The following is a 24,233-nucleotide window of genomic DNA, read 5'->3' as shown; positions in this document are numbered from 1 at the left end:
AACATGCTGAATAATGAAATAGGCCGGCCAGTCTGACTGACTGGAGTTTTAACCTGAGTCACTGTAATTTCTGAATTATTGAAAAGACAAGGTTTCTGAGAGCTGCATGCTCTATCGTTGATAAAAAAAGGAACATGGATCTACCCTTTATCTAATTATTACCAACTTCCAATCTGCTACCACAGCTAATGTAAATGTCCTTCTAAATCCATTAATATGCCTCACCCAGCCTCCGAGGCTTCGCAGTGGTCTCCCCTTGTGCACTGCTTATGCAATGCAATAATAAATTATTGATTGATGTACGATAAACATCACCTAATGTAGTCTAAGCACGATTCAAACCCTGAAGTTTGTGATGATGCACTCAAGATGTTTGGGCCTTCAGGAACAAGTTGGATCTACAGAATATCCATCCATCCATCCATCCATCCATCTATCTCTTTATCTCTTTATCTGTATATTTTTTACGGAAACAAATGAATTACAGTTCTCAGTATAAGAATATGGAATATTGGACCCTGCAACAACAAGGTGCTGGCTTTACTACTATCATTTTTGCTGCAAGTGTCCCTTATGTAACACTAAATCCCCTTAAAAATATTCCATCATATTCATTACCCAATATTACAAAAATACATATTGCTACAAGCAGAACTGTCTGTACCTGATCCATCTGAGACACCACCTCAGAGAGGAGGGAGTGCAGGGTGGAGAGTTCCCTGCCGAGGTCGATATACCCCTCAAAGCCTGCCGTGTTGGAGATTGTCTCTGGGTTTGAGATTTCCAGCAAGAAGCGCTGCATATTGGTCCACTCGTGCTCCAGGAACTGGTTCATGAAGGACATGTACTCTTCCTTGTTACCGAATCTGAAGACGAACAAGGGCAGAGAAAAGGTTTATTTGGCTAAAAAGAAACTGATTCAAACACATGAATAAAAAAACAAGCAAAAAAAACAAACACTCACTTGGTGAAGTTGGCCAGATTTTGGGTGACTTTAGCGATGAGCGTGAGCGTACGTGCCGTGCGGTCATCGGGGTATTCCTGCATCAGATTGAAAAGTGACGGGGACATGATGGCCGGACAGAGAAACCGCAGGAACAAGGACGCACTGATCAAACGCTCGCTGATGTCCGGTCGACCCCGGTTGCTGCATTCCTGCCGCCACGACGCGAACACCTCTTTCAGTTCCCGTGGAAAAACGCTATCGAGAATGAAAAGACAGGACAGATATTGTTAAACGATCTATACTTCACAGCACATGAATGGGATTTTAACTGTAGGTATACAAAAATGGTTCATAATAGCTTGTATGTCAACTTGTGTTCCCTGTTCCTTTTTTTGTCAAAGCAGTTTGTGTGTGTTTGGCATAATTCCTCTTCCTATTGATGTATTCTCAAAGCATAATTCGAAGACAGATGATTCGACCATTTTGGAGCTCTGGTGGTTGAGTTGCTTTAAGATCCTTCAGGGCTAAAGTCTCCTGTTTCCAGGAGACGATATGTAAATTACAACATTTTCATGCTGTATATTTTTTCTTCACATTTATATCGGAGTCCATGCAATCAAGCAAAATAGACATCATTTATTGTGAAGTCTGGTGCAGTATGTGCCGTTAGTCAACTGCCTTTAAGAGTAAAGCAAAACGTTTATGACTCCGTACTTATTGTGTGCGGATTTCTCCAGAAAAAACAGAATTGTGTTCCAGTATTCACCAGTATGAGTTGATGATTTTGCAGAAGGCCAGCTCACAGCACATCTTCAGGTTACTCTGGTGTTCTGGCAGGTCACCTGATGAACATTTGGACGGATCCACCTCACAGTTCTCATCTGACTCATACAGAGCCTTGATAAACTCACCTGAAAAAAAAGGAAGTAAGAAGTTAAGGAACGAATGGCTTTTAAGGGATGTAGATGTCAGTTTCTTAGTGTATCTGTGAGGCAAATACAGCAGGGAAAAGGAATTGTGATGACTTTGGTCTGATATTGTCCTAACCACGAACCAAAAAAAAGGAAGTAAGCTTGACCTATGACGATAAACACAACGACCGAAAGATCCAGAGCATCCCATGTCTTTTTTGTTCGTTTGGGTAAAAGCCTGTAAAGGGTGACCATCTTTGTTTGTCATCCCACTCTAAACAGAATGATAGAAACGGGGATAGGAGTGTGTCTGTGCTGTCTCTGGTGGTCTCAAGTGAGGCTTGTCTGTCCTTGTGTTACCCCAGTTGCAATTTCAATGATTTCAATAGTTTAGCTTGACACCAAACAAGAGAAGCTCCACCAGTGCGGTGATGCATAATTTACCAGCCCTCAATATTTCTCTGAAGCAACCCCCGAGAGAGACATGCAAGGAAACAAGGCAGCAAAACATCACATAAACGTGTCTCCGTCTGCAAAGACAGCCAAGAAGAGAGACACACGCAGAACGGCGAAAAAACACACGTCGAGCATTAATATAAGCAGCAAACAGAGAAAGAGGTAATGACTGCCAAGAAGGATGTGTGCCGTTTGTAGATTAAACTACCACTGAGTACGTTTCTGAATCGGGCAGGGAGAAAAGCACACAGAGCATACAGAGTGCTTATTGTTGGAATTGCAGACAGACAAACACACTTGATCTAACCTTGGATTAACATTGTAGGAGCGAGACTAGGAGGGTCAAACAATCACCTCATGATAGTTTTCAACAACTGTCAGTGGTTTAGAGTACCTGCAATGCTTGTCACAGCTGGACAAAAATGTATTTCATCTATTTATTTTCATATTTGCTGTAGACATTTTCTTCTGTTTGTCTCTTGAATCTGGGACTCCATTTGAATTACTCCTGAATAATATTCCTGATCATTTAATTTACTGATGTTACACTTATGTAAACAGTTTCTAGATGGGGTATAAACAGAAATCAGAGGAAAGCTCTTGGTACATGCAGTAGAACAAATGGAAATACATTAAAATAGTATCTTCAAGTATGGACACGTCGTGTTTTTTTTCCTCCAAAACTATTTCAGCCTTTTCTGAGATGAAAAGCGGTAGATTATAGCCTCTGCTCCACTCACCGAGGGCGTCCTGCAGGTACTTCTGTCCCACCAGCTTGAGGTATTCCTCAATAGCCTTTGTTGCTAATGTGTTCTCTCTGAAGATGAGGTGCTCGTTCTCCCCGCAGCGGTCCACCTCTGACATCATCAAGTCTGTGAGGAAGTCCTGCAGAGAAAATAAAAACAAGACAAGAACAGGGTCAACTGCGAGTCCCATAATTCTATGTGATTACCTACACTTAAGAAATAAACGGATACAGATGTCTGTTTCTTTATCGTGTGAACTGAATGCTGCATTTGAACGGAGATTTTTGCTATTTGGAAAACAGATGAAAAGATATTAAAAAAAACAGAGTTGGTGGTGGAAGTTAATACAGTAACAAGAGGATTATAATGGTCTGATTATTGTAATCTGATTCATCCTCTTCCTCTGTTTAATCTGTTTACATTACTTAGATCTTCTGTGATTTCAGACACTGTTATTCCCCACCTGTGCTTTGCCCCTTACAGTAACTGATCATCTGATCAGTCTCTTGCCTGCACACCTGCTCCTAATCACTAATCTAACACAGCATATTTACAGTCCTTGGCCACTATTCATCCGTTTGCCACACTGTACTTAGTTGCCGTAGATCTGTAGTGCTTCTGTTTAGTTTGTTGGTTCATGACTATCTGCTAGTTTGTCAATCTAGTAAACACTTCCTTACCTGACCCTGATTCTTTGGGGGGTTACAAGTCTCTTGTGTTAAAGGAGGGTGTCAATTAAATAACTTAAAATCACTGCTAAATGATTGAATGATGAAAAAATACACAAGTGCATAATTTATCCCTGCCCCTAAACGAAACATGTGATGAACACAAGCCTGCAAACAAACTAGCTTGAACGTAAATGAAACTATTAGCTTAAACCTGCAGCGACTGTAACTGTATTTTGGCCACTTGGGGGCAGTGGAAACAAACTGCAAACTAAACACTGACTAACTTTAAATTTTGAGGTTGATACGGCAACTTGTGAAACAGTTGCTAACTCCTGCGGGAAATATCCTGCTATTCACTTTCTAACTGCGCCACTATTTTCACCAGCTAGTTGCTAACTTAGCCTGTCTGCTATGTGGTGCTGGGCAGGTAGCATATAATGGGTTTCCAGAGCTTTTTTTTTACTGAAAGCTGCTGCTTACGTCAGAAAACTACTCTGATGAGCGATGAGAGTGAACCAAACAATAAGCTGCGGGCCATAAACCAAAAACAATGAGCGCTACGTAGAACTGAGAGGAACTACAGAGCTGGGTGACAATTCTCTGTGGGTTTCTCATACATACACATGGTCATTTAATCCATTGTTAATATTACAGTTGTTTATAACAGCTTTAATAACATTATGTTAACTAGAAAATCTTAATCTTTCCTTCGGAGGCTATAAAAGTTAGCAGCGTGGCTCAATAAGTCACATGCAGAATGAAGCACTTTCATTAACTCCTGACACAGCGGGCCATGATAAGTCCTGGTATCACTAATCACCTTTATCAGTTGCATCTGCGCTCTGAGTGTGAGATGGAATAAAACTGTGTCTCAATTCACTACACTTCCACGCTGCGACAGGTTTTAAAATCACATTTTTATGACCACCGAATGGGAACAAAGTGGAATTGTGTCATCACAACAAAATGGAGTGAAACAAAATTGTTCTATTAATGTCATGCCTTTGAATGTGACATATCCTGGAGCTAGAACTCAGTATGCAGAGAAAGAACCACATGTTTACCACGAAATAGGCAAAAAAAAAAAAAAAATGGTGACAGGACTCATTTTTTCATATAATGACAGCAAACATTTTCTTCACTTTCATTCAAATGCTCAAAGGGTGATTTCTGGCACCTCTTTTGCTGTGCAGTGAGTCAATGAAGACGGAGAAAATGCTAGTCTGTTTGCCACTCATGGAAATGGAGAGTAGCAAATAAATAAAGTCAACTGACAAAAATACGGATGTACTGTACGTCATAACCAGGAAGCTACACGACCCGAGTTTTTTACCAAAGTCACCATCACTTAAAAACAACACGTCAAACTTAAAATGTGTTTCATCTTTCTTCTTAGCTGGAAGTGTGAATTATTTAGATTGAATGCTCTTATTTACTTATCTTTGATAAAATAACTCTCTTAAAAGTAATATCCATAAGGAATATATAGTATCCATCAGGTGAAGAGAAATAATTGGTGGAGACAGGCATTAAGGCTCCCAAAATCCAACGTCTGAGAGAGAGAGAGAGAGATGGAAACGGAGCCATCTGGGGATGAATCATCCCCCTGTTTAGATCCCTTCAACAAATTTCTGGGTGTACTCTTATGCAAGTCCCCTGGCATCTTGTTAAACTAGGGAAACCAGCGTAGCAGTGAGGGAGGGAAGAGAGGCAAGTGACAGATGTACAGAGAGAAATAGAGAAGGAGAGGAAGAAGAGACAGACTGGTGGTCTTTAAAGAACAGAGAGGAGGAGGTGGAAAGAATGCGACAGAGCCTCTCAGACGGTTTCTATAGCTGCTGCAGGAGCCTGTTATCCGGCTAATCAAAGATACACCGCGGGGAGCCAATCATCCACTGATGTGTAGCGAAAGGAGGCTTTTTGGTTAATGCATTAACACATTCCGCGCATGCAACCCCCCCCCCCCCCCCACACACACATACAGTAAACTTAAGTTGAACAAATGCGCATATCAATAAATATTTAAATGAAATCCAGAGTGCAGCATTAGAGAAGCTTTTTGAGTATGTTTCAGCGTGTGAGTTTCTGGTAATGAGACAAATCAGCGTTACAGTCTAGGTGATGTTTAGCTGTTTCTTGATACAAAGGTGTTACAGCAATGGTAAAAGAATATTTTCAACAATGCATCTGACATCTCCGAGTCGTATTTTGTCGAGAACTCGCTGGACAGTAAGGAGTTCGTGCCTTATTATAAATAAGGCATTCAGCAGAGAACAGCACACATAACACACAGATGCCTGAGGAAACCTGACCTTTTGTGGTGTATGGACACCCATCCCATCATTAGACTAGGGGTCTTGTTTCTTTCTTTTTTTTTTATTGGAAGAAAATGTCATCCCAATTATGATCTTTCCTCAAACCTCTACCCCTCTGTGGCTCTCTCTCTGCCTCCCTCCTCTCCTCTGTCCTCTCTGCTCCGCACTGCTTATGTGGCCACTGAAGCGAAGCAAATCCAGGCCTGATTAGAGAGGATGGTCAGATGAAATGGAAGAGGAGAGAGACAGAGAGAGAGGGAAACTGAGAGAGAGAGAGAGACATCAAAGAGACAGAATAATAACAGAATATTTTTCTGTTGGTAGTCTAAAACAAAAAAAAAGAAAAGAAAATGACATCCAACCACCTCTGACAATAATCTCTTGCAGTGACCCGCTAAGGGTAGACATTTGTTGAGCCTACCGACGTCTAGTGTGTTTATTCATGCCAGCTTGGAGCTAAAAAAAAATAACACTACCGTATCGAGAGATTAGAGGGACTATAATGGTGGTTTTGCATATTTCTGCTCTCCTTCAAGTACAAACCACACATTATGTCAACCAGTTTTCAACATATATATGTTTTTAAGATTGATTTCTTTGCTTTCAGTTGGCAACTGGTTTCCACTCATTCCAGTTTGCTGTTTGTTATGACAGCATGGTAATGCAGTTGAAAGCAGGACTATTGTGACAACTCTTGCATTCACAGACACATCAACAACACTAATTTCTGAGAGAGTCTGCAGCACTGACTGAAGCTTTGTTGTAGGAAATTCAAACCAGGAAGATTATTGTACTGTGTTAACAAGTCTACAGTCACGCTAGCACACTCTGTGAGGCTGACAATGCTAACATGCTGATGTTTAACAGGTATGTTCACCATCTTAGTTTAATGTTTTAGAATGTTAACATTTGCCGCCAAGGGACGACAATAGAAATAATTTGGGGACTTATCGTTATATCCCTGACAAAATCTGATATGTTGTATCTTATAAATATAGTAGAATGGTGTCAATAAACCAAACAAATGAATTAGCATGAAACACAAAAGTACAGCAGAGGGTGATGGGAATGTTATTAGTTTTGCAGGGTATTTGGTAATAAACTGGACTATCAAAAATTTTGACCTCATGATGGCGCAAGAGGAGAAGTCAGGGGATCGCTAAAGTCATTTGGATATATTGCCTGTCTACCATGAACACCTGTATGAAATGTTTAAACTTTTCTAACTAATAAAACACAAGCCAAAGTACAGTCATTGTAAAAGATACCTCTGGTATTTCTACCATAGTGACATCTGTGGAAACCAGTGACTGCCTGAAAGGTAGGAAATCAATGAACAGTAACAGTAAGTAAATATATGATTTGTAGTTACAACATGCAGAACCACCAGCATGATTATAGAAGTCTCTCTTTCACTGAGCAATCGTGTCCTAAAAAGATACTGGAACTCCTTTCTTTTCCCTCCAGTCATCCTTCAGCCTCGTCACTGACTCCCTCAATCCTGCAGCCAGCCCCTCCTCCTCCTCCCTCTGCTTCAGTGCTAATAAGGAGAAGTGGAACGCTCTCTGTATCGCTGCCACATCTCATCAGCTAAACCATGCCTCAAAAAACCCAACACCCCCCCAACACACAGTACACAGAGAAAGGAGGTTGATATGAAGATGGGGTCGGGGTGGAGGGTAGATAGTGCAAAGCGGCTGATCATATCTAATAAATAGCAGGGAACAGAGTCCTGTTTGAAAAGATGAGAAGCTCCCTGGAGATGGGCTTACTTGCCAGGAAAAACTCATAAAGTCTTGTCCATTGCACCCCTGTCTGTGCAGTGCTTACATCTCTATTCAGCAATATTCCACTGCACATTGTGCAGAGGCCTCATGTTTTGGAGCTGAACTATAAAAAAAAAAACAACTCCCATACTGAGTTCAGAAAAGACAACACAATTATGATCAGAAATCTCACTGCAAGAGTCTCACACGCACTGAAACACAATCAGACATATCTGAACACAGAACAGGACACGATGATGTTCGTTTTAATTGACATGCTGTGCCTTGAAAAGCTAGGACATTGAGTCTGTGAAAGACAAGAGAGAGAAAAAAGTAGCCAAAAAAGAACCTATGCTTTTAACCCACCCAGATGTTTTTCCTGTGTTTCTATGGCAATATAAAGCAGAGAAATCCAAATGTGAGAGCAATACAGCACCTTAAAAGGATAGAGCAAGAGCAAGAGAGAAAGGGGTGAAATAACATAACATGTTCTTGTAAATTCAGCCTCATTACTAGAAGAGTGCACTTAGTAGAGTGCAGATTTCCGCCAGGTGTGTCTGAGGGCATGGGTTCATCTAACTTCACTTAATAAGGTAACAAAAACAGGGCAATAAGTCCAAACTTCTTGATTTAAACGTTGTTATTTATTAAGAACATTTGGTTGTAACACACCACACAAAATAAAAGAGTTGAATCTCACTCAGTTGTTCCTTCCAGCTCAATGACAGTTAAGATGGTGGCAAAGCTAACAAAAACAGGATTTATTCATCTTGTATCGTGCTTAACTTTAGTGGATCATAACATATCGGGTATGGAATTAATCTGCAGATGCTCCGGTTCAAGATGAGACCAAACTTCTTCTACGGATATCAGGTTTTAAGCCACAACAAAGGCCAAAACATGGCCTGCAACAGACTTGTTTTTAGCCAAGCCGATTGCTGGAAATGCCTTTTGCTGCAGTGGTTGATCACTTGCGGCCCCTACCGGCTGATTAAAAGGAGCGAGGAATCAGCACTTAGTGGTGGCATAAACGTGTTATACAGTAACCTCTGGGGCTGAAAAATGAAGCCAATGTAGAAGTGCCAAAACCTGCAGTTCCTCGAATAGCCACTTGAGGCTGGCTGCAAAAGTGACTCAATCCCATAGACCCCCATGTTAAAATGTCCAACTTTACAGCAGAAATAAACATGTTTACAACCTGGTACAAAAAACGGTTTTGGTCTCTATAGCTGATTTCCCTGTTCATGACAACTGTACGGGGAGTGAACTTTTATATAACTCACCCGTTTAAAATTTATCTAGGCTTGAAGTTATGCATAATTAAGGGCATGGCTGCTTTGAATAACAGCTGGGTGCCGTCACAGGCAAGTCACTACCACAGCGCCAGCATTGATTAGGTAATGTAACCATGGTGTAACCCCAGATTCACAGAGTACAGGCGTAGCCGTCACTATTTCAGTGTGTTTTCAGTTAATGAAAGTTAGTTGTAACATTTTAGTCGCCTAAAAAATAATTTTTCAGCATTCGGTTGTACTAAAAGACTCTCTAAAGAGTCGGATGCTCAGTCTTTTCTGGTAAGTACATTTTGTCAATGGTTTTAAGCCTGCTTTTCACTAGTGAAAATAAGCATTAGCATTATCACAGTTAACCATAGACTGTAAATGCACCGTGCTAACCAAGCTAGCAGCTAGCATTAGGGTCAGCTCTACCCTCTCGTCCAAATATGGTTACTTCTGGCTCCAATAATCCAAGATGGCGATGGTCAAAATGCAAACTCAAAGCTTCAAAATGGGAATCCACAAACCCATAGGTATTACAGTCTATGCTCCAGGCTTACAGCTGGCAGGGATAAAAACTGTCCTGGAGAGTATGTGGATGTCTACAATATGCATTGGAATTAGTGCACTGTATATTGTGCAAAATGTAGAAAAATGATGCTGACATAATGGCCGAATCATGTTTTTTCTTGTGTGGTCTATAAACAAAATATTAAAATGTATTCCTACTAGAGCCTACTTTTCTTTTAGATTGTCCTCCTGTTGAACTATTATTCCAATATAAGAAAATGTGTTATTTGTGTATATTACATTCCAACAGAGCATGAGTAAACATATTCATTTTAGCATAAATTCTAACGTCTTGTTCATAGATTGTTTTTACCTTGTGAATGGATAGAAACACCATTATTGGAAAAGTCATGGACTGTGGAACTAATGGAATTCATTAGAAAACAAACAAAATGGAAATTACCTTATGATGCTTTGAGAGTTCATATTCAGGTAAATATATATCCCACAAGGCAGCAAATACACCTATTTAGATCATTTAAATAACAAAGTTTGGGTTCAATAATTGGTAATTTTATCGCAGGTAGGTAAGACGGCGACAAATTGAATGTGAGGAGGAAAAAGAAACCCTATTACATTAACAATTTGACTGATCGATGAGTCTGGTTTTCGAGCCTTGGGCAAGGGCTGAGGAGAGACTCTGGGGAAGAAAACAGGAACCACAGCAGCCACTCCATCCTTTCCTCTCCTCGTCTTTCCATTTCTCTCTCTGCCTCCCCTGGTCTTTCTCCCTAGAGACTGGTGGCTAGTATTACAGCGTTATAGCCTGCAGCTCTTCCTGTGAGGGTCACATTGGGTTGACGGAGCGAACTGGAGGCTGAATGGAAATGGAAGCGGCTCCTCCCGTAGGCGCAGAGGCTTGTCATTCAACAGAAAAAAAACAGGAAAAACTGTAGCTTGCTGAGCATATTCCCTGTGAGTCTGTGTTTCTGTGTGTGGGCGTCTGCTATATTAAGTGTTGATGTCATTAGTCTGCAACATCCTGTAATGCATATTTGATTATTAAATGGAAATTTTGCCCACTTCAACATCAAGCCTCGTATTAAGTCTTAAAATCTTATTTGAAATATGCCAGTTGGTTAACATATTTCCACTTGTTTCTATTACATTTACATTTTTTTCCAGGGTTTTCGAGAGGGGTGTCATCATTTTGGCTAGAATAAGGTATACTGTATGTTAAATTATCTCACACAAATGGCTCATTATTTCTCAAATACATGTTTAAAAACAAGACTGAGAGTCTGTGAGGCTTCAGATAGGCACAGTGGTGCTTTGAGTTAAGGTTAATATGTAAACATTTTCACATTGACATTGATAACATGCTGATATTTAGTATGTATAGTATAGTGTACCATGTTCACCATCTTAGTTTAGCGTGTTAGCATGCTGCCATTTGTTAAGTAGCACTACAGTGAACACAAAGTACAGCTGTGGCTGATGGGAATGTCTTCAGTTTTAAAACAAATGGGATTTATCTTCTTATTATTTATCGTGCATGTTGTATGTCTTCAGTTTTGCAGGTGTTTGGTCATAAACCAAAGTACTGTGCAAATTTAACTTTTGAGCTGATGAGAGAAAAAAATCTTATAATCATTCATCCTGAAGGGGACGAACTGTATATATGTCTGTAAAGAATTTCATGGCAATCCATCCAGTACTTGTTGAAATATTTCAGTCTGGACCAAAGAGGTGGACCAATGGACCGACAAACTGAACACTGTCATCCCTACGAGCCAAAAAAATCCCCCAAGTTATTTAAACATTAACTTTTATGATATCAGCTCTTGTCACTTGACAAGTGCTGCACACTGTAGGTGCTTCAAAAAGAGGCAAATTGTATCCCAAAGGTTGTGCTGTGATGGAGTCCTGCAGGCAAGAGAACACCTGGATGATCAAAAGTGACCTGGTGCAAAAAAATGTGATGAATAAGATAGCTAAGATGAATTTGACTTGGGGTGAGGCTCAGTGCGTTGTCAAGGACAGGGAACAATTGAAGGAACTCTTAATTTATGTATGAACTACTTAACACCGGATCTTATTCATAAATTTTATTTTATTTGTGTGAAGAATCTATTGATTTTCATTTCATTTTTGTATATTTCAGGGCTTGATTTGTACGCCTTTCTTTGCATATGTATGTGATAAATGCAAAATGAACTGAAAAAAGACAGACACATACACAGAGGAGAGACGGGGAAGAAGAGACAGTGTGTGTTTTCTTAGTGCCAACGCAGCCGACAGGAGGCTTCCAGATCAATGTGTCGAGAATCACGTTGTACGGCTGAATGTTTTCCTCTGCAGCCTGCTGCTGTTTGGCACCACAGCCAGAGACTGTGTTGCTGCAAGGTGAAACTACATTTCTCTAAATGCTCCCTCCCTTTTGTCTTTCCCCCCCTTCTCTTCATCTTAGGTGTCTTCACCTTTCTCTGTTTGGCTGTTTCCAGCTCTCTTCCATCACTCCACGCTGTCAGGGGATAGTCAATATAAATCATCCGTGAATTATTAAACAGTCTGGGAATATGATGCACTGCCTTTGTAGTACAGATTTTTACAGGAAAGACTATGAGGAGAGCGAGTGAGTTGATGTGCTTTGAATTTATTTCCTGTTCTGGTTGGAGCCTATAGATCTGTGGCTTTATGACTACGGTAGCTGACATCTTCTGTTCTCTATGTGCCCTCTTTCTCTCACTCAAATACACTTTACACACACACACACCCACACACACACCGTACGTCTGTCTCCTCCAACATCTTAGTTCATCACAGGCTACACTTCTTCTGTGGTGAATGATACAGATTACAGCTATTAAAAAACTCTGGAAACTCAGACAAAGCTCTATATATGGAAGAAAAAAAGACGCCAGCACATACTGTACTGGAGAAGCCGATTGTTACTGTCAAATATAATAAAAAAAAAACAATATTTGCAACTTCTCTGTTACTAGAGAGAGTATTGACGAGTGGCTAGCTTGATACGAACACTCACTGGCCCTCTCAGGGGACAACTGATTGAATTCAAAGCCATGTTAAAAAAAAAAAAAAAAAGCCCAGAGGAATACAGAACTACCAGAGCCCTTCATGTCATGTTAATAAATCATTTGTCACACCATATTATGTGCGTACCACAAACTATCGCCCGTGCGCCACAGCTGTGGTGATGAGCATCACTGCCCACCGATGACAGCGCCGAATGCATTAATAAGATGCTTCACATAACTAGCGGAGAATAACTGTGCTGCGGGGCTGGCGACAATTTACCACAGAGGATGTGGAGAGGAGAGACTCATATTTTTTGCCCTCTTAAGCAGGGCCGTTAGTTTACCTTCAGGAGCAATAACATAAAAAAAAAAGCAATGGCATAATAACCAGAACACCACCCTCCTCTGGCCAGTTATCATAAGGATAAATCCTCCTTATCGTCGCTTCCAAAAGTCGGTGCGGCAGAGAGGAGCAAAATTAGAACATCATCTTCCTGAGGGCTGAGGCGTCGAGAAGACTAGATCAATAACGCAGGAGGATTCATGCCAGGAGTGGATATTTTCAGATGAAAGAAAGGTGAACTTCTGCAGGCAATTCCAACACAGCAGAGGGTTGCTATTGTTACTGTGGGGCTTCTAATAGTAATGTTTGGGTGTGTGGACATAACAGCATTTCCCACAGGGCAGGAGACGGCCCCCGTGTCGTGACCTTACACCGCTAGGAGATCTGCAGAAATGTTATGGTTAGATTTCTCTTTTTTTTTTGATTTCAGCTGGATTTACAGTCTTAAAATCAACCCACACCCATAGGATCACATAATCTCCCACCACATATATCTTAATACCACCGCAGGCCTACTTGTTCATGCATAAAATTGGATAAATGACCTGCGATCACCTGCTAATGTCTTGTGACTACACATAGGTGTGTGCGTATAAAGTTAGCATCTGTGCGGCGACGCGGGGCGTGCCCGTCGTGCTCACCAACGCATCTAGACATCAATACAGCATCGGTAATGACATCTCTCCGGAGAGCTTTGGCCTCGAGACGCGACGAAGCGTGAAAGAGAGATGAGGGAAGACAAAGACGGAAAGTGGGGAGAGAACGAGGGGAGAAAGAGCGAGTGTTCAACGGAGCAGAATGTTCAGGGTGTAATTATTCGGTGATGGGTGATAAAGTGACACAGGAAGAAACAGAAGTCTGGAAGTGTTGCATACTAATGACCGTTACGACCTGCAATCTGCATCTCTTAACAACAGCCAGCTGCAATTAGAAGCTGCTCCCCACCTGTACGCAGCTGATTTAGCACGATGCACATCAAGCAGCAGAACTTACTCCATCCTTCAGCAGAGCTACAAAGAGTTACTGCTGCATCTCCCAAAAAAAAAAATAAAAAAAAGCTCACCTCCTGTTCACCCCTGCTGGATGACAGGAAGGGTGTAACATCTTATGCAAATATAACGCAAAGTCTTCAGCTCTGACCTATACGAAACAGACACTGACGCATGGATTTCACTTGAGACTGGATAGCTGGAAGACTACGAGAATACCAGGGAGGGGGGGGCTAAACAACCAAGGGCTCCATTACATTTGCAGGAAAACAATATAACCAGGCTTACAGGATTTTCCATAGTTTATCTTGGACATTGCTCGATTCCTAAATATAACTCACCGATGTTAGGGGAGGCCGCACCCTGCTTGGCAACGGATGAAAAAAAAAAGGACTTAATCATCGGGATTGTAAATGAATAAACCATGCAACATACGTCATGATATATGTATATATGCTCCATCTATGCGGCATCAAAGGATGTCTTAATTAGCCCTTTAGAATATTTTAGAATAAGTGGTTTGTTGGTAGGGCTGTGTGATGCTGTATTTGGCATGACTTGACTGCTCTATCCATCAAGGCTGAAGCGAAAACACGCACTCGAGTGTGTACGCGAGTGTAGTGCCTAAATATGTCAGACCACTTCACAATGTCTCGAATGATGAAAGTCTTTTTTTTAAGAAAAGGAAGCTGCAGTAGCTAACAGCAGAAACACTCGACATTTCAACACAGCTTTCATTAATTCTTCCTGTTTATGACTAAAGAAAACTGTGGCTCTGTAATAACAGCCCCTCAAAGGTAGAATTGAAAGGGTTTTTTTTCATGTGCGGTGTCTTGAACACAGATGTGGTGAGGACATTATTTGAGGGTCTCTCTCATGATAAGCAACCTTGAGATATCATCTCTGTGCCAGCCGTGTTTTTTTACAAGCATCCAAGTGTCCCCGGCTTCCAGAAACCTTAGCCAGGAAGAGAAACCAGGAGGTGGGGGAAAGAAGTAAAAGTTTTAGTGCTTTTGCACAGAAGGTAGGGATTAATTGAAAGTAATCAAGGATGTGACTGTCTCTCCAGGGAGCTGTAGAGGCCTTCTCCCCCCATCAATCAGCAGCTATCAGTCCCGAGCCTAAACTGGCAGACTGGCAGTACAGTGTGGATAGATATCACTTCTTAAGCACTAATCATTCATCATTCCGCTGAGCCCTGATAAAGACGGAGAAAGTTTCAAAGCTCTGTTGACGAGATATCGTCACGAAGAGCTTAATTGAAGCACGAGTGGTCGCTGGCGACTGACGAGGCAGAGAGGACGAAGATGATGCTGCGGCGATGAAAGCAGCCTGAGTTATTTCGGTCTTCAATGACGAGGACAACAAGATGCCTATTTCCTGTCCTGATTTTTTATAGTTGGCCAAAAATACTTTGTCCGTTGCAAATGCTTTGGAATTGAATAAATCCATCATTATATTTATTTATTCAACATTCATCATATTATTAAACTTCTTCCAGACTGAAACTAATTCTTTTCATGAATTAATCTGCAGATAACGTTCTAAATTTATCAGTAAATTGCTTCTTGGTCAGTCAAATACCAGAAAATAGTGAAAAATGTCCATTTTTAATTTTCCAGAACACAATTTGACGTCTTCAAATGTCTTGTTTGGTTTGCCAACAACAGACTGAAGCCAAAGAAATTTAGTTTACGATGATGTAAAACAGAGAGGCGGCAAATCATTTTCACTTAAATAAAATAACTTACACAACTAATCTGTTATCAAAATTGTGTCTGACTTCCTGATGATTCATTATTCGACAAATCAATTCAGCTCTAAACTTTTACATCCTTTATTCATTAGCAGCCAATAAGATGACTTCCCTTCTCACCTCATACTCTGCTGTTTGTGTATGCAGGGTCAAAATGATGTCAACAACTGTTTCACCGCCCTCCAAAGACAAAAGTTGTGCAGTCAAAGTAAAGTAAAATACAGCTTCGGATCGATGAAGATTATCTGAGTCCGACGGCCTGCTGTCATGGGAGACCGGGCTCCTACTGTGGTAGACTAATCTCCCCCATGCTTGCGATGCTACAGACAGCGGTGGATATATTGTGCTTCTGTCCTGCATCGGTATGCCGTGAAGCACTGCAGGGGATACATGTAAGGGATTAGCTTGAGTTAAAAATGTAATACAGGCTGGTGCACCGAGAGGAAATCACCTGTCTGTCTGGTCTTTGTCTGTGTGTTATTACGGCTATGGGGTTCAAAAGTTCATAAGATGAGCAGGCAGCTGAGGGGTAGTTAACCTCACTGTACTTTATAATGTCTCGTCAGTACTCATGGCGAGATAATCGTCCGGAGAGTACAAATGTGGGGAAAAATGGAAATAAATCTTGTTATTGGTACTTTACCTTGGCCTTGCCAGTGCTCTGTAGAATGTGCACCAGTGCACACGCCATCTCTTCCTTGTTCTTGACGCTAATCCCGGGCTCAAGCACCGAGCACAGCAGCATGTAGTTATTGGTGGTGTACTCTGCAAACTCCTTGTACATCTCCATGGGAAGGATGTTCATACTCTGATAGCGTGCCTTGATCCTGATCATAGGTCCAGATGTCTTGCCTTTAGGGGGGTTGGGTGTGCTGACTGGATACCACTTCTCCACAAACTGTCGCCCGGTAACAGCTGCGACGGGGATATTAACGAGTCCGATGTAATTATTTTTATCTTTCTTTTTCTTCTTGTCCGTGTCTTTGTAGAGGTGGGCCGTGATGCTCATGACAGCGGGCAGGTTGTTGAACTCAAAGTGCTCTCCCCAAAAGACGTTGTCAGCCTTGAGCTTACAGGTGGTGCGGGCGTAGAGTGAGTCATCCAGACAAAGCTCGCAGAAGTATTTCTTTTTGGCTGGCAGGTCCTTGGCCTCGATGATCCACAGCCTCAACATGTTCTCCACCCGACGGCTGTTGTCCTGGAGACAGAAGATGATAGATAGTGGTTTAGTAAGGTCTTTAAACACAGTTTTGCCAACAATCACACCACTGGGAAGTTGAAGAAAAAATTTATTTCAGCGGGAGGACATGTACTGGATGACAATCACTGACCTGAGAATGAATCTAACAACATATTAAGAAGATCTTATAAACAAAATAACTCAAACGCCGTCCGCTTCAAACCCTGATTTTGAAGTTTCACCTTTTCAAAAGACAAACATTTCAGAAAGTACTTCATCACTTCACAGTAGCGATTCAAAATCCGCTCTCTCTCTCCTGTTTCCAGTCATTAAAGAGCTACGAAAAATCTCACTCCTACATTATTTCACAGAGTACTCACCCATTCTTATGTCATCAATTGATTTTGCCAGGAGCAGGGCATATTTTTGGGCCATTATTCAGATTGCCTTGAAAACTACCTCGGAAAATGAGGCAATGAAAAGAGGAACTAATAATTACATTATTAAAAAGAAATACCAGAGCCTCTAATCGCAAGGAGAGCATTGGGATGTTTGAACTACTGGTAGCTTCTCTTAAGAAAACTCAACATTATCTGGATGCTTTTCATGCTGTCGACAAAAACACCGTCCTGTGTAATACGACTGAATTTATCTCGAATGCTTTTATGGCTCTTCATAATTAAATTCTGTCTCATATGAGGTGTTTCTGAACATTTCATCTTATCTTTAATGCGTCTGCGGGTCATTCAAGGTGTATCCTTATGAGGTGAAAGCTAAAAGTCAAGGCATGAAAAAAAAAAAAAGGTGTATAGGCGACTCTAGTCAAACATCAGGAGATGTGCGGGTCAAGAGGATCGTGTCTCACCGTCACCTTCTTGTAGAAAGTAGAAGAGATCTCATTATCTGTGAGAAAAACTAGCTCAAAGAGATAGCAGAGCCTTTCCACAGAACTCTCCAAAACATTGCAGAGGCATTTTTCATAGCTCTTAAAATAACAAGTCAGGGCCCCTAAAAGAAATATTTATTTCCATCCACTGTCCAACAAAAAAAAAAAAAACTCAATTTCCCTTCACTCCCAATTCCCACATTCTCCACACGTTTATCCACAAACACCACATTCATCTCCTAATCGACTCTCGCACCCGGATCTCGAGACGTTTCGAGTGATCGAGGTTCATCCTACACAAATCCTGAGAACAACTCCTCCTTTAGACATTGGCAGTGATAAGCAACCATTTCCCTTCCTTATTTATCTCTACCCGAAGATGCCTAAAGATTTCATGTGCTGAGTCAGCCAGCGCGCCCTAATCAGAGAACAGCTCTACTAAATAGGAAATCAACAACGTCTCATCAAACACTGTGTCTTCTATTCTGCTTTGTCCCTAAACGTCCTTCTTGTATGTAACATCTACATCTTTACAGGCTTACACCCCTTGAAGAATGATGCATTAATCCTGATGATTAATTTACTCTTATTGTCAAGTCAGTTTGCCTTGTTAGAAGTGTTACCCTCTCCAAATGTATGTCTGTTGACACAACCGAATTTACCTTACCTTTACTGTAAATAAAGGTGCTCCATACAGTCAAATAGAAATTAAACCTTGTTACGTGTATCTCTTCATTCACCCTGAAGTGCATTTGCTATCAAACACCATCCCGCATAGATGATACCCTCTGTAAATTGCCTATTATCATAATTACCCGTAATTATCCTCCCTCTTATACAGGAGTTGAATTGTGCAGGTTCAGCGTTTGGACCACCGTGTGTTTCATTTACACTGATTATCTCTGGCAGATAGGTATTGAACATGACTGAATGTATTTTTTTTCTTTCCTTGTCTTTACTATGTGAGCATCTCCTTCCTCCTACCGAACACCAGCAACAAGAAAAGGGCGAGGTCATGGTATCAAATATTGACCTGCAAATCAAAAAGTCAACACGGTTGAGTTCTGAGTGTATCCTTCTTAACAACCTGTCCGTTTTTTTTCTCTGTTGATCGATATGTGCTCTGTTATTGTAGATCATTATAGATTAAGATTTAGTCCTTTAGGAGCAAAATATATATTTCAGTGAATAAAATGACTGACTTGTAAGGTTTCTTGAATCGTTTTCTTGTCCTCCCTTTGCTGGAGATTTCATAAAATTACAGAGAACTCCAAATAATTCCAGTATCTGCTTCCATTTTTTTTACATTTGACAAAAAACACTGCATCTAATCTCTCAAAATCATACAATAATTAAAAATGCACGTTAACATAGAGGAATAGCACAGCGCTGCAAAAAAGAGCTGAGGACGACGAGGACTTAAACGCCATTAGGAAACTTTTTTGCTGAAGTTCTAATTAGTGAGTAATTTGCTAAATAATGACAGATGAAGGAGCAAAGATGCTGTGAGATTAGGATTTACTTCTCGGCTCGACATGTTTGCCACTCTCCCTCTGACACAGCTGTGTTTGTCGAGATTGCAGATGGTGTCGATGCACAAAGGAGAAAACAGTCTTGGTATTTTTCCCTGCGACGTGTGCCCTCTGCTCTCGAGGTGCACGGTGCAGGAGGATCGCAGCTGGATTTAAAATGATCAGATTGCATTGCTGTATGAGTTACAACACCGTATAGCTCGCTGCGTTCGCCCTAATCAATGTAGCAACGTGTGGTTTGGAATTGGGACACTTGTATATACTCAAGTGTTGATTGCTTCACACAGTCTCATCCCACCTACTGTGTATTTACACACGTACCTTGTTGGGTTGTACTGCTCTCCTCAGGTTCTCCATCCATTTGTCTCTCTCGGCTGATGAACGGCAGGAAAAGCATTTGCTTCCTGTGGAGGTGGTGACCTACCGCCGTGACAGAAGAAGAAGGAGGGAAATTAATATTTTAATAATCAAACTTCATGCAAAACAACGCCAGAGAAAAAGTGGGACAGAAACAGTTTTTTCTAAACTTATTTCATTAATATTACAATGACAAAGAAGCACATCAACACACACACACACATATACAAAAGTGGATATAAGGAGACTGAAGATGACTTGGCAGTGTTCAGGGATGCCTGAGTGGTGTGAACGGACGGAGGAATGAGATGAGTGCTTGGCATGATGGGTGATAACTGGATAATTTAAAAAAATGCAGAGAAAGAACAGAGAGCAGGAAATAGCATAAAGACACAGAATGATGTAATCAGCCAGATAACAGTGGAGAGATTTACGGTGTCTACAGTAGGCAGCGTAAGATAGAAAGTATTCAGGGATTTCTGTCTCCCTCAGGCTCTCAAAGGCTCCCAGCTGTGGCTAACAGCTACAGCTGCAACTGTCTGTTTGTACACACATCATGCTAACACTTACAGTAATTAGAAGCAATGTCTTTCATAATCTGTTGGAAATTACACCACTGATGATCACGGGGATGTTGCTACTTAAAGAATATGGCTGTCGATTTTGTATTTTTCTTATTATCAACATATCTCATGTGCAGAGCCAAACCGACAATGAATTGATCCTACTTACAAGTATTGTGTGTGTATCCAAAGCCTGATATATCTTACACCGCTGTGCTGTGGACCTCTGTTGTTGTCCAAAAACTATTAAAACTGTGGCATCTGCCTTACACAGAACTGCTCTCCGGAGAGTGGAAACGTGATTGCTGTTATTAGTCTTTGGAGCTGTTTCTAAACAAACTACTGTAATCGTTATCTTTGGGGTGAAGCAACATGTCACCAAGTGCAGCAGTCTGGCACATTGACGTGTTCATAATACGGAGGTCTACAGCACAGAGGAAAAGATATATCAGGCTTTGGATATACACGCACAATACTTTTAAGTGGGGTCATTTCATTGTTGATTTGGCTCTGCACATGAGATTTGTTAATAATAAAAAATATATATAGATAATCATCAGCCTTATCCTTTAGGTAAAGGATTGGAATACTTCTTCCACTATTTTATAAGCCTCAGCCAGTGTTGCTATGGTGAAGAGAGCAAATCACAGCTATAGCAAAATTTTAAAATGCTTTGTTGTTCCCCTTGGGAGCTAATCACAGCATCATAACTTCATCAAAAATTAACCCAGAATCCAAAAGCAAACTAATTTAAACTGCTGAATGTTTTATCAGCCTTCTACAAAGCGTAATCTTAAGCTTCTGCTAGGCATTAGTGATACATGCGGCAGAACTTACAACGATGGCAGCGGAACAAGCTTCAAACACAACATTGACATATCATCTCCTTCTTTAGTTATGGTCAAAGTGTCAGCAAACAGTTGCCTATTAACACATCCTGCGGATATGGAGCGACATTATCATTCAGTTGGAGTGGAGGCGTCTGTCCACCCGATTGAAGTCCGATATTCACTCTCCTTCCTGCTCTGTTTTTGGTCTCCCCCAATTTCTGGAGGAAATATCCAGCTCATTATCAGCTAAATGCTCCAATATGTTCATCAGCTAGTGAACTAAAGTGAACTTTTAGAGCTTTTGCTGCTGAGATGCATGCAGAGATATAGTGTCATGATAATTCTCTGTGGGTTTGTTACTATGGAAAACCCCTTTCACATTACACTCAGTCATTTGACCCATTATTTATACAAAAATATTGATTGGTGCAGCTTTATGCTTGGAGATTGGATGTTTCTGACCGTGGATAATGAGTAACTGTGTCTGCATTTACTCTATGTGCGTTTGCGGCACCTCACCTCAAAGCAGTAGTCCTGCCCGAGGATGCTGCTGTGAACAGGCTTGATGATAACCTCGTCCTCCATACTTAGGTCCAGGGCTTCCACAGCGCTGCTGGGGCTGAGCAATGACTCATGGGAGCGAGACTCCTTCAGCCTTGGCATCAGATGAGATCTAAAGGGAGAGAAGAAGAAGAGGGAGATAACTGAGTCACCCTGCAGAGGAAGTGAGAGAGAGGAAGCATATGTATTGCGCATATTAGCGGGTGTTCATGGTGAGTGTGAGAGAAGAAAGTGTGAGGATGACGAGGAGAGGATGCATGACTTGCTTCTAAGTCAGCGAGTCTTCGGCATGACAAGCTTGCACACTGTATCAGCACATGCTCATGCACTCACTCGCTAATGGATGCTTTGTGATTTCTCATTTACAACTTGAAACATCAATGAATGAATGACAAAGCATGAAAGATTTGAATCAAGCTGTACTGCAAACCGATGCGGTGGAACCACTATAAATGGGAAGCAATTCATATCATTGATTATCAGGTCAGGCTTGGACAATTTCCATATTGTGATAATGGCCGAGTGCTTCACAGTGATAAACCACTTGCTATCTGTTTTGTGGAGCATAATTCAACAAACACACACCGCAGAAACTGCACTGTTCTCATAACTCTGTCAACTCTTTCTCCCATTTTCACAGGAGCTCACCTCATAAAATGTTCAATATTCTGACAAAAACAGCCATGGAGCCTGATTTCTCTGCCATTTTTTAGCCAGAGAAGATTAGGAGACAAAGTAAAGAGCTTTCCAATGTTTGCTATGTTTGATGTCGCCCTACTTCCTGTGTTTTTATAAGAGTTAAGAGTGAGTGACTGTCACTGGGAAAGAGCAAATGTCTCCATGCAGTGTACAATCACTAAGCACTTTATTAAGAACGCCTGTGCAATCCAATGCAGGGTGTTGGTGGTGGATTCAATTGAAAAGTATTCCTAACATTTTGTTTAAAATACACGAGGGTGTCAAAATATTAGGAACACCTTTCAATATAATGCATTCCAGTACACTACCAGCACCCACTACCACCTCAATAATAAACATAAAGTAGAATTATCACCTTTCTGATAATGTCAACAAAAACTGAAAATGTATAAGCTTCATCAAAGTAGTATTTATGGCAGAGCTGTTGTATTTGATTATATTGGATATTTGGACCAACATTTTGCTTTTCTAACCATCTAACCATCGACAACTACCAGTTATGCTGAAGTACTTAAATTTAAAGGATAAGGCTGGCAATTTTCTATATTTTTCTTATTGTCATGCAGAGCCACACCAACAATGAACTGTGCCTTCTTATTAGCATTGTGTATCCAATGCTTGATATATAATTTTCCTCTGTGCAGAAGATTATGGTCACAGTCGTTTGTTTAGAAACAGCTCCAAAGTCTATTAATAGCGATCATGTTTTCGGTCTCAGGAGAGTAGTTCTGTGTAAAACAGATGCCACTGCACATGCGCAGGAATGCGGCTCAGTTTACAGTGCTTTGCTAGCTTGTTGTACCACATATCATAAACCTCTTGACTGTGTACTGATGGTCTTTGTGAAATGTACAATGTAGAACAAAGTGAAGAGATTGTGATATGTAGCACAACGCTGTAATCTTCAGGGAGAAGGAAGATGTCACCCGATGAGCCAGTGTTGCCTATTGACGTGCTTTTGGACAACAACGGAGGTCTACCATGCAGAGGAATAAGATATATCAGGCTTTAGATACACACATAATACTTGTAAGTAGGATCAATTCATTGTTGATTTGTTGACAATAAGAAAAATATAGAAAATGGCCAGTCATATCCTTTAAATTATTCTCCAAACATGCCATAAAGAGAGCTAAAAGTGAGTCATCTTAGGTCACATACAGAGTCAAACACCAGCCCTCTGTGCTCTTGCGTTTCCATTAACCATCAACCTTACCCCGTCGTCCAGTCAGCCTCACAGTCATAAGAGGATGAAAAGCTAAATATACTAGTGGGGGATGTAAGCAGTGACATAAACATTACCCCCTGACACTCACACACTGGCAGGATGAAGAAGACAGGGGTTCAATTACTAGTGTAATGAGTGAGAACGTTATTTTAATAATGCCCTCTATGGAGGGCTTACACACTAATCCCATGTATGCGTGTGAGCTTGTGTGAGTGTGTGTGCACTGTACATCTTTTCTGTGGACTAAAAGAAGAGCATTCCAGGAAAAAAAAAAAAAAAAAAAAATGCAGCAGGCGTAATGAAAGATTAGTGACCGCATGCGGCCCTTTGTACAGTCAGCCAGCTTTACTGTTAAATCCTCTGTCCAATGTGAAGTAGACAATGATCTCAACTCTCTATGCCCCTTTTTTTCTTGCTCACACACACACACACACACACACACACACACAGAAGCACATTTTACCCTCTGAAAAAAAACATACAACCAAAAAACACATATGTGCAAACACCTCAAGGATAGCTTTGCAATGAGAATCCAGTTTTACTAGCTCCTACTATATGCCAAAGCACAGCTGCAGAGGAAGCGTCTTTGCATCTAGATCTGCTTTGTGATTGGCTGACTGGGTACTGGGCAGAACAGAGAGCGAGTCAAGTGAGCGGAGAGGAGCGGAAA

The 24,233-nt window shown here is 41.0% G+C and overlaps 1 protein-coding gene across 15 annotated transcripts in view; it reads right to left on the bottom strand.

Moving 5' to 3' along the window:
* LOC121885269 (disabled homolog 2-interacting protein-like) overlaps positions 1-24,233 on the bottom strand; it is a 149,135-nt gene that overhangs the window by 16,893 nt on the left and 108,009 nt on the right. For all 15 annotated transcript variants that reach the window (XM_042394558.1, XM_042394557.1, XM_042394567.1 and 12 more), the window contains 7 exons: positions 21,592-21,745; positions 19,644-19,742; positions 16,368-16,922; positions 3,054-3,198; positions 1,713-1,857; positions 965-1,201; positions 665-866 (listed from right to left, as the gene is read on the bottom strand). In XM_042394558.1, coding sequence (XP_042250492.1) covers positions 665-866; positions 965-1,201; positions 1,713-1,857; positions 3,054-3,198; positions 16,368-16,922; positions 19,644-19,742; positions 21,592-21,745 — 1,537 coding nt within the window. The remainder of the gene's footprint in view (positions 1-664; positions 867-964; positions 1,202-1,712; positions 1,858-3,053; positions 3,199-16,367; positions 16,923-19,643; positions 19,743-21,591; positions 21,746-24,233) is intronic.

Source organism: Thunnus maccoyii, chromosome 19 (assembly GCF_910596095.1).
Source record: "Thunnus maccoyii chromosome 19, fThuMac1.1, whole genome shotgun sequence".
NCBI lineage: Eukaryota > Metazoa > Chordata > Actinopteri > Scombriformes > Scombridae > Thunnus > Thunnus maccoyii.
This window is presented reverse-complemented; position numbering and strand designations above follow the sequence as displayed.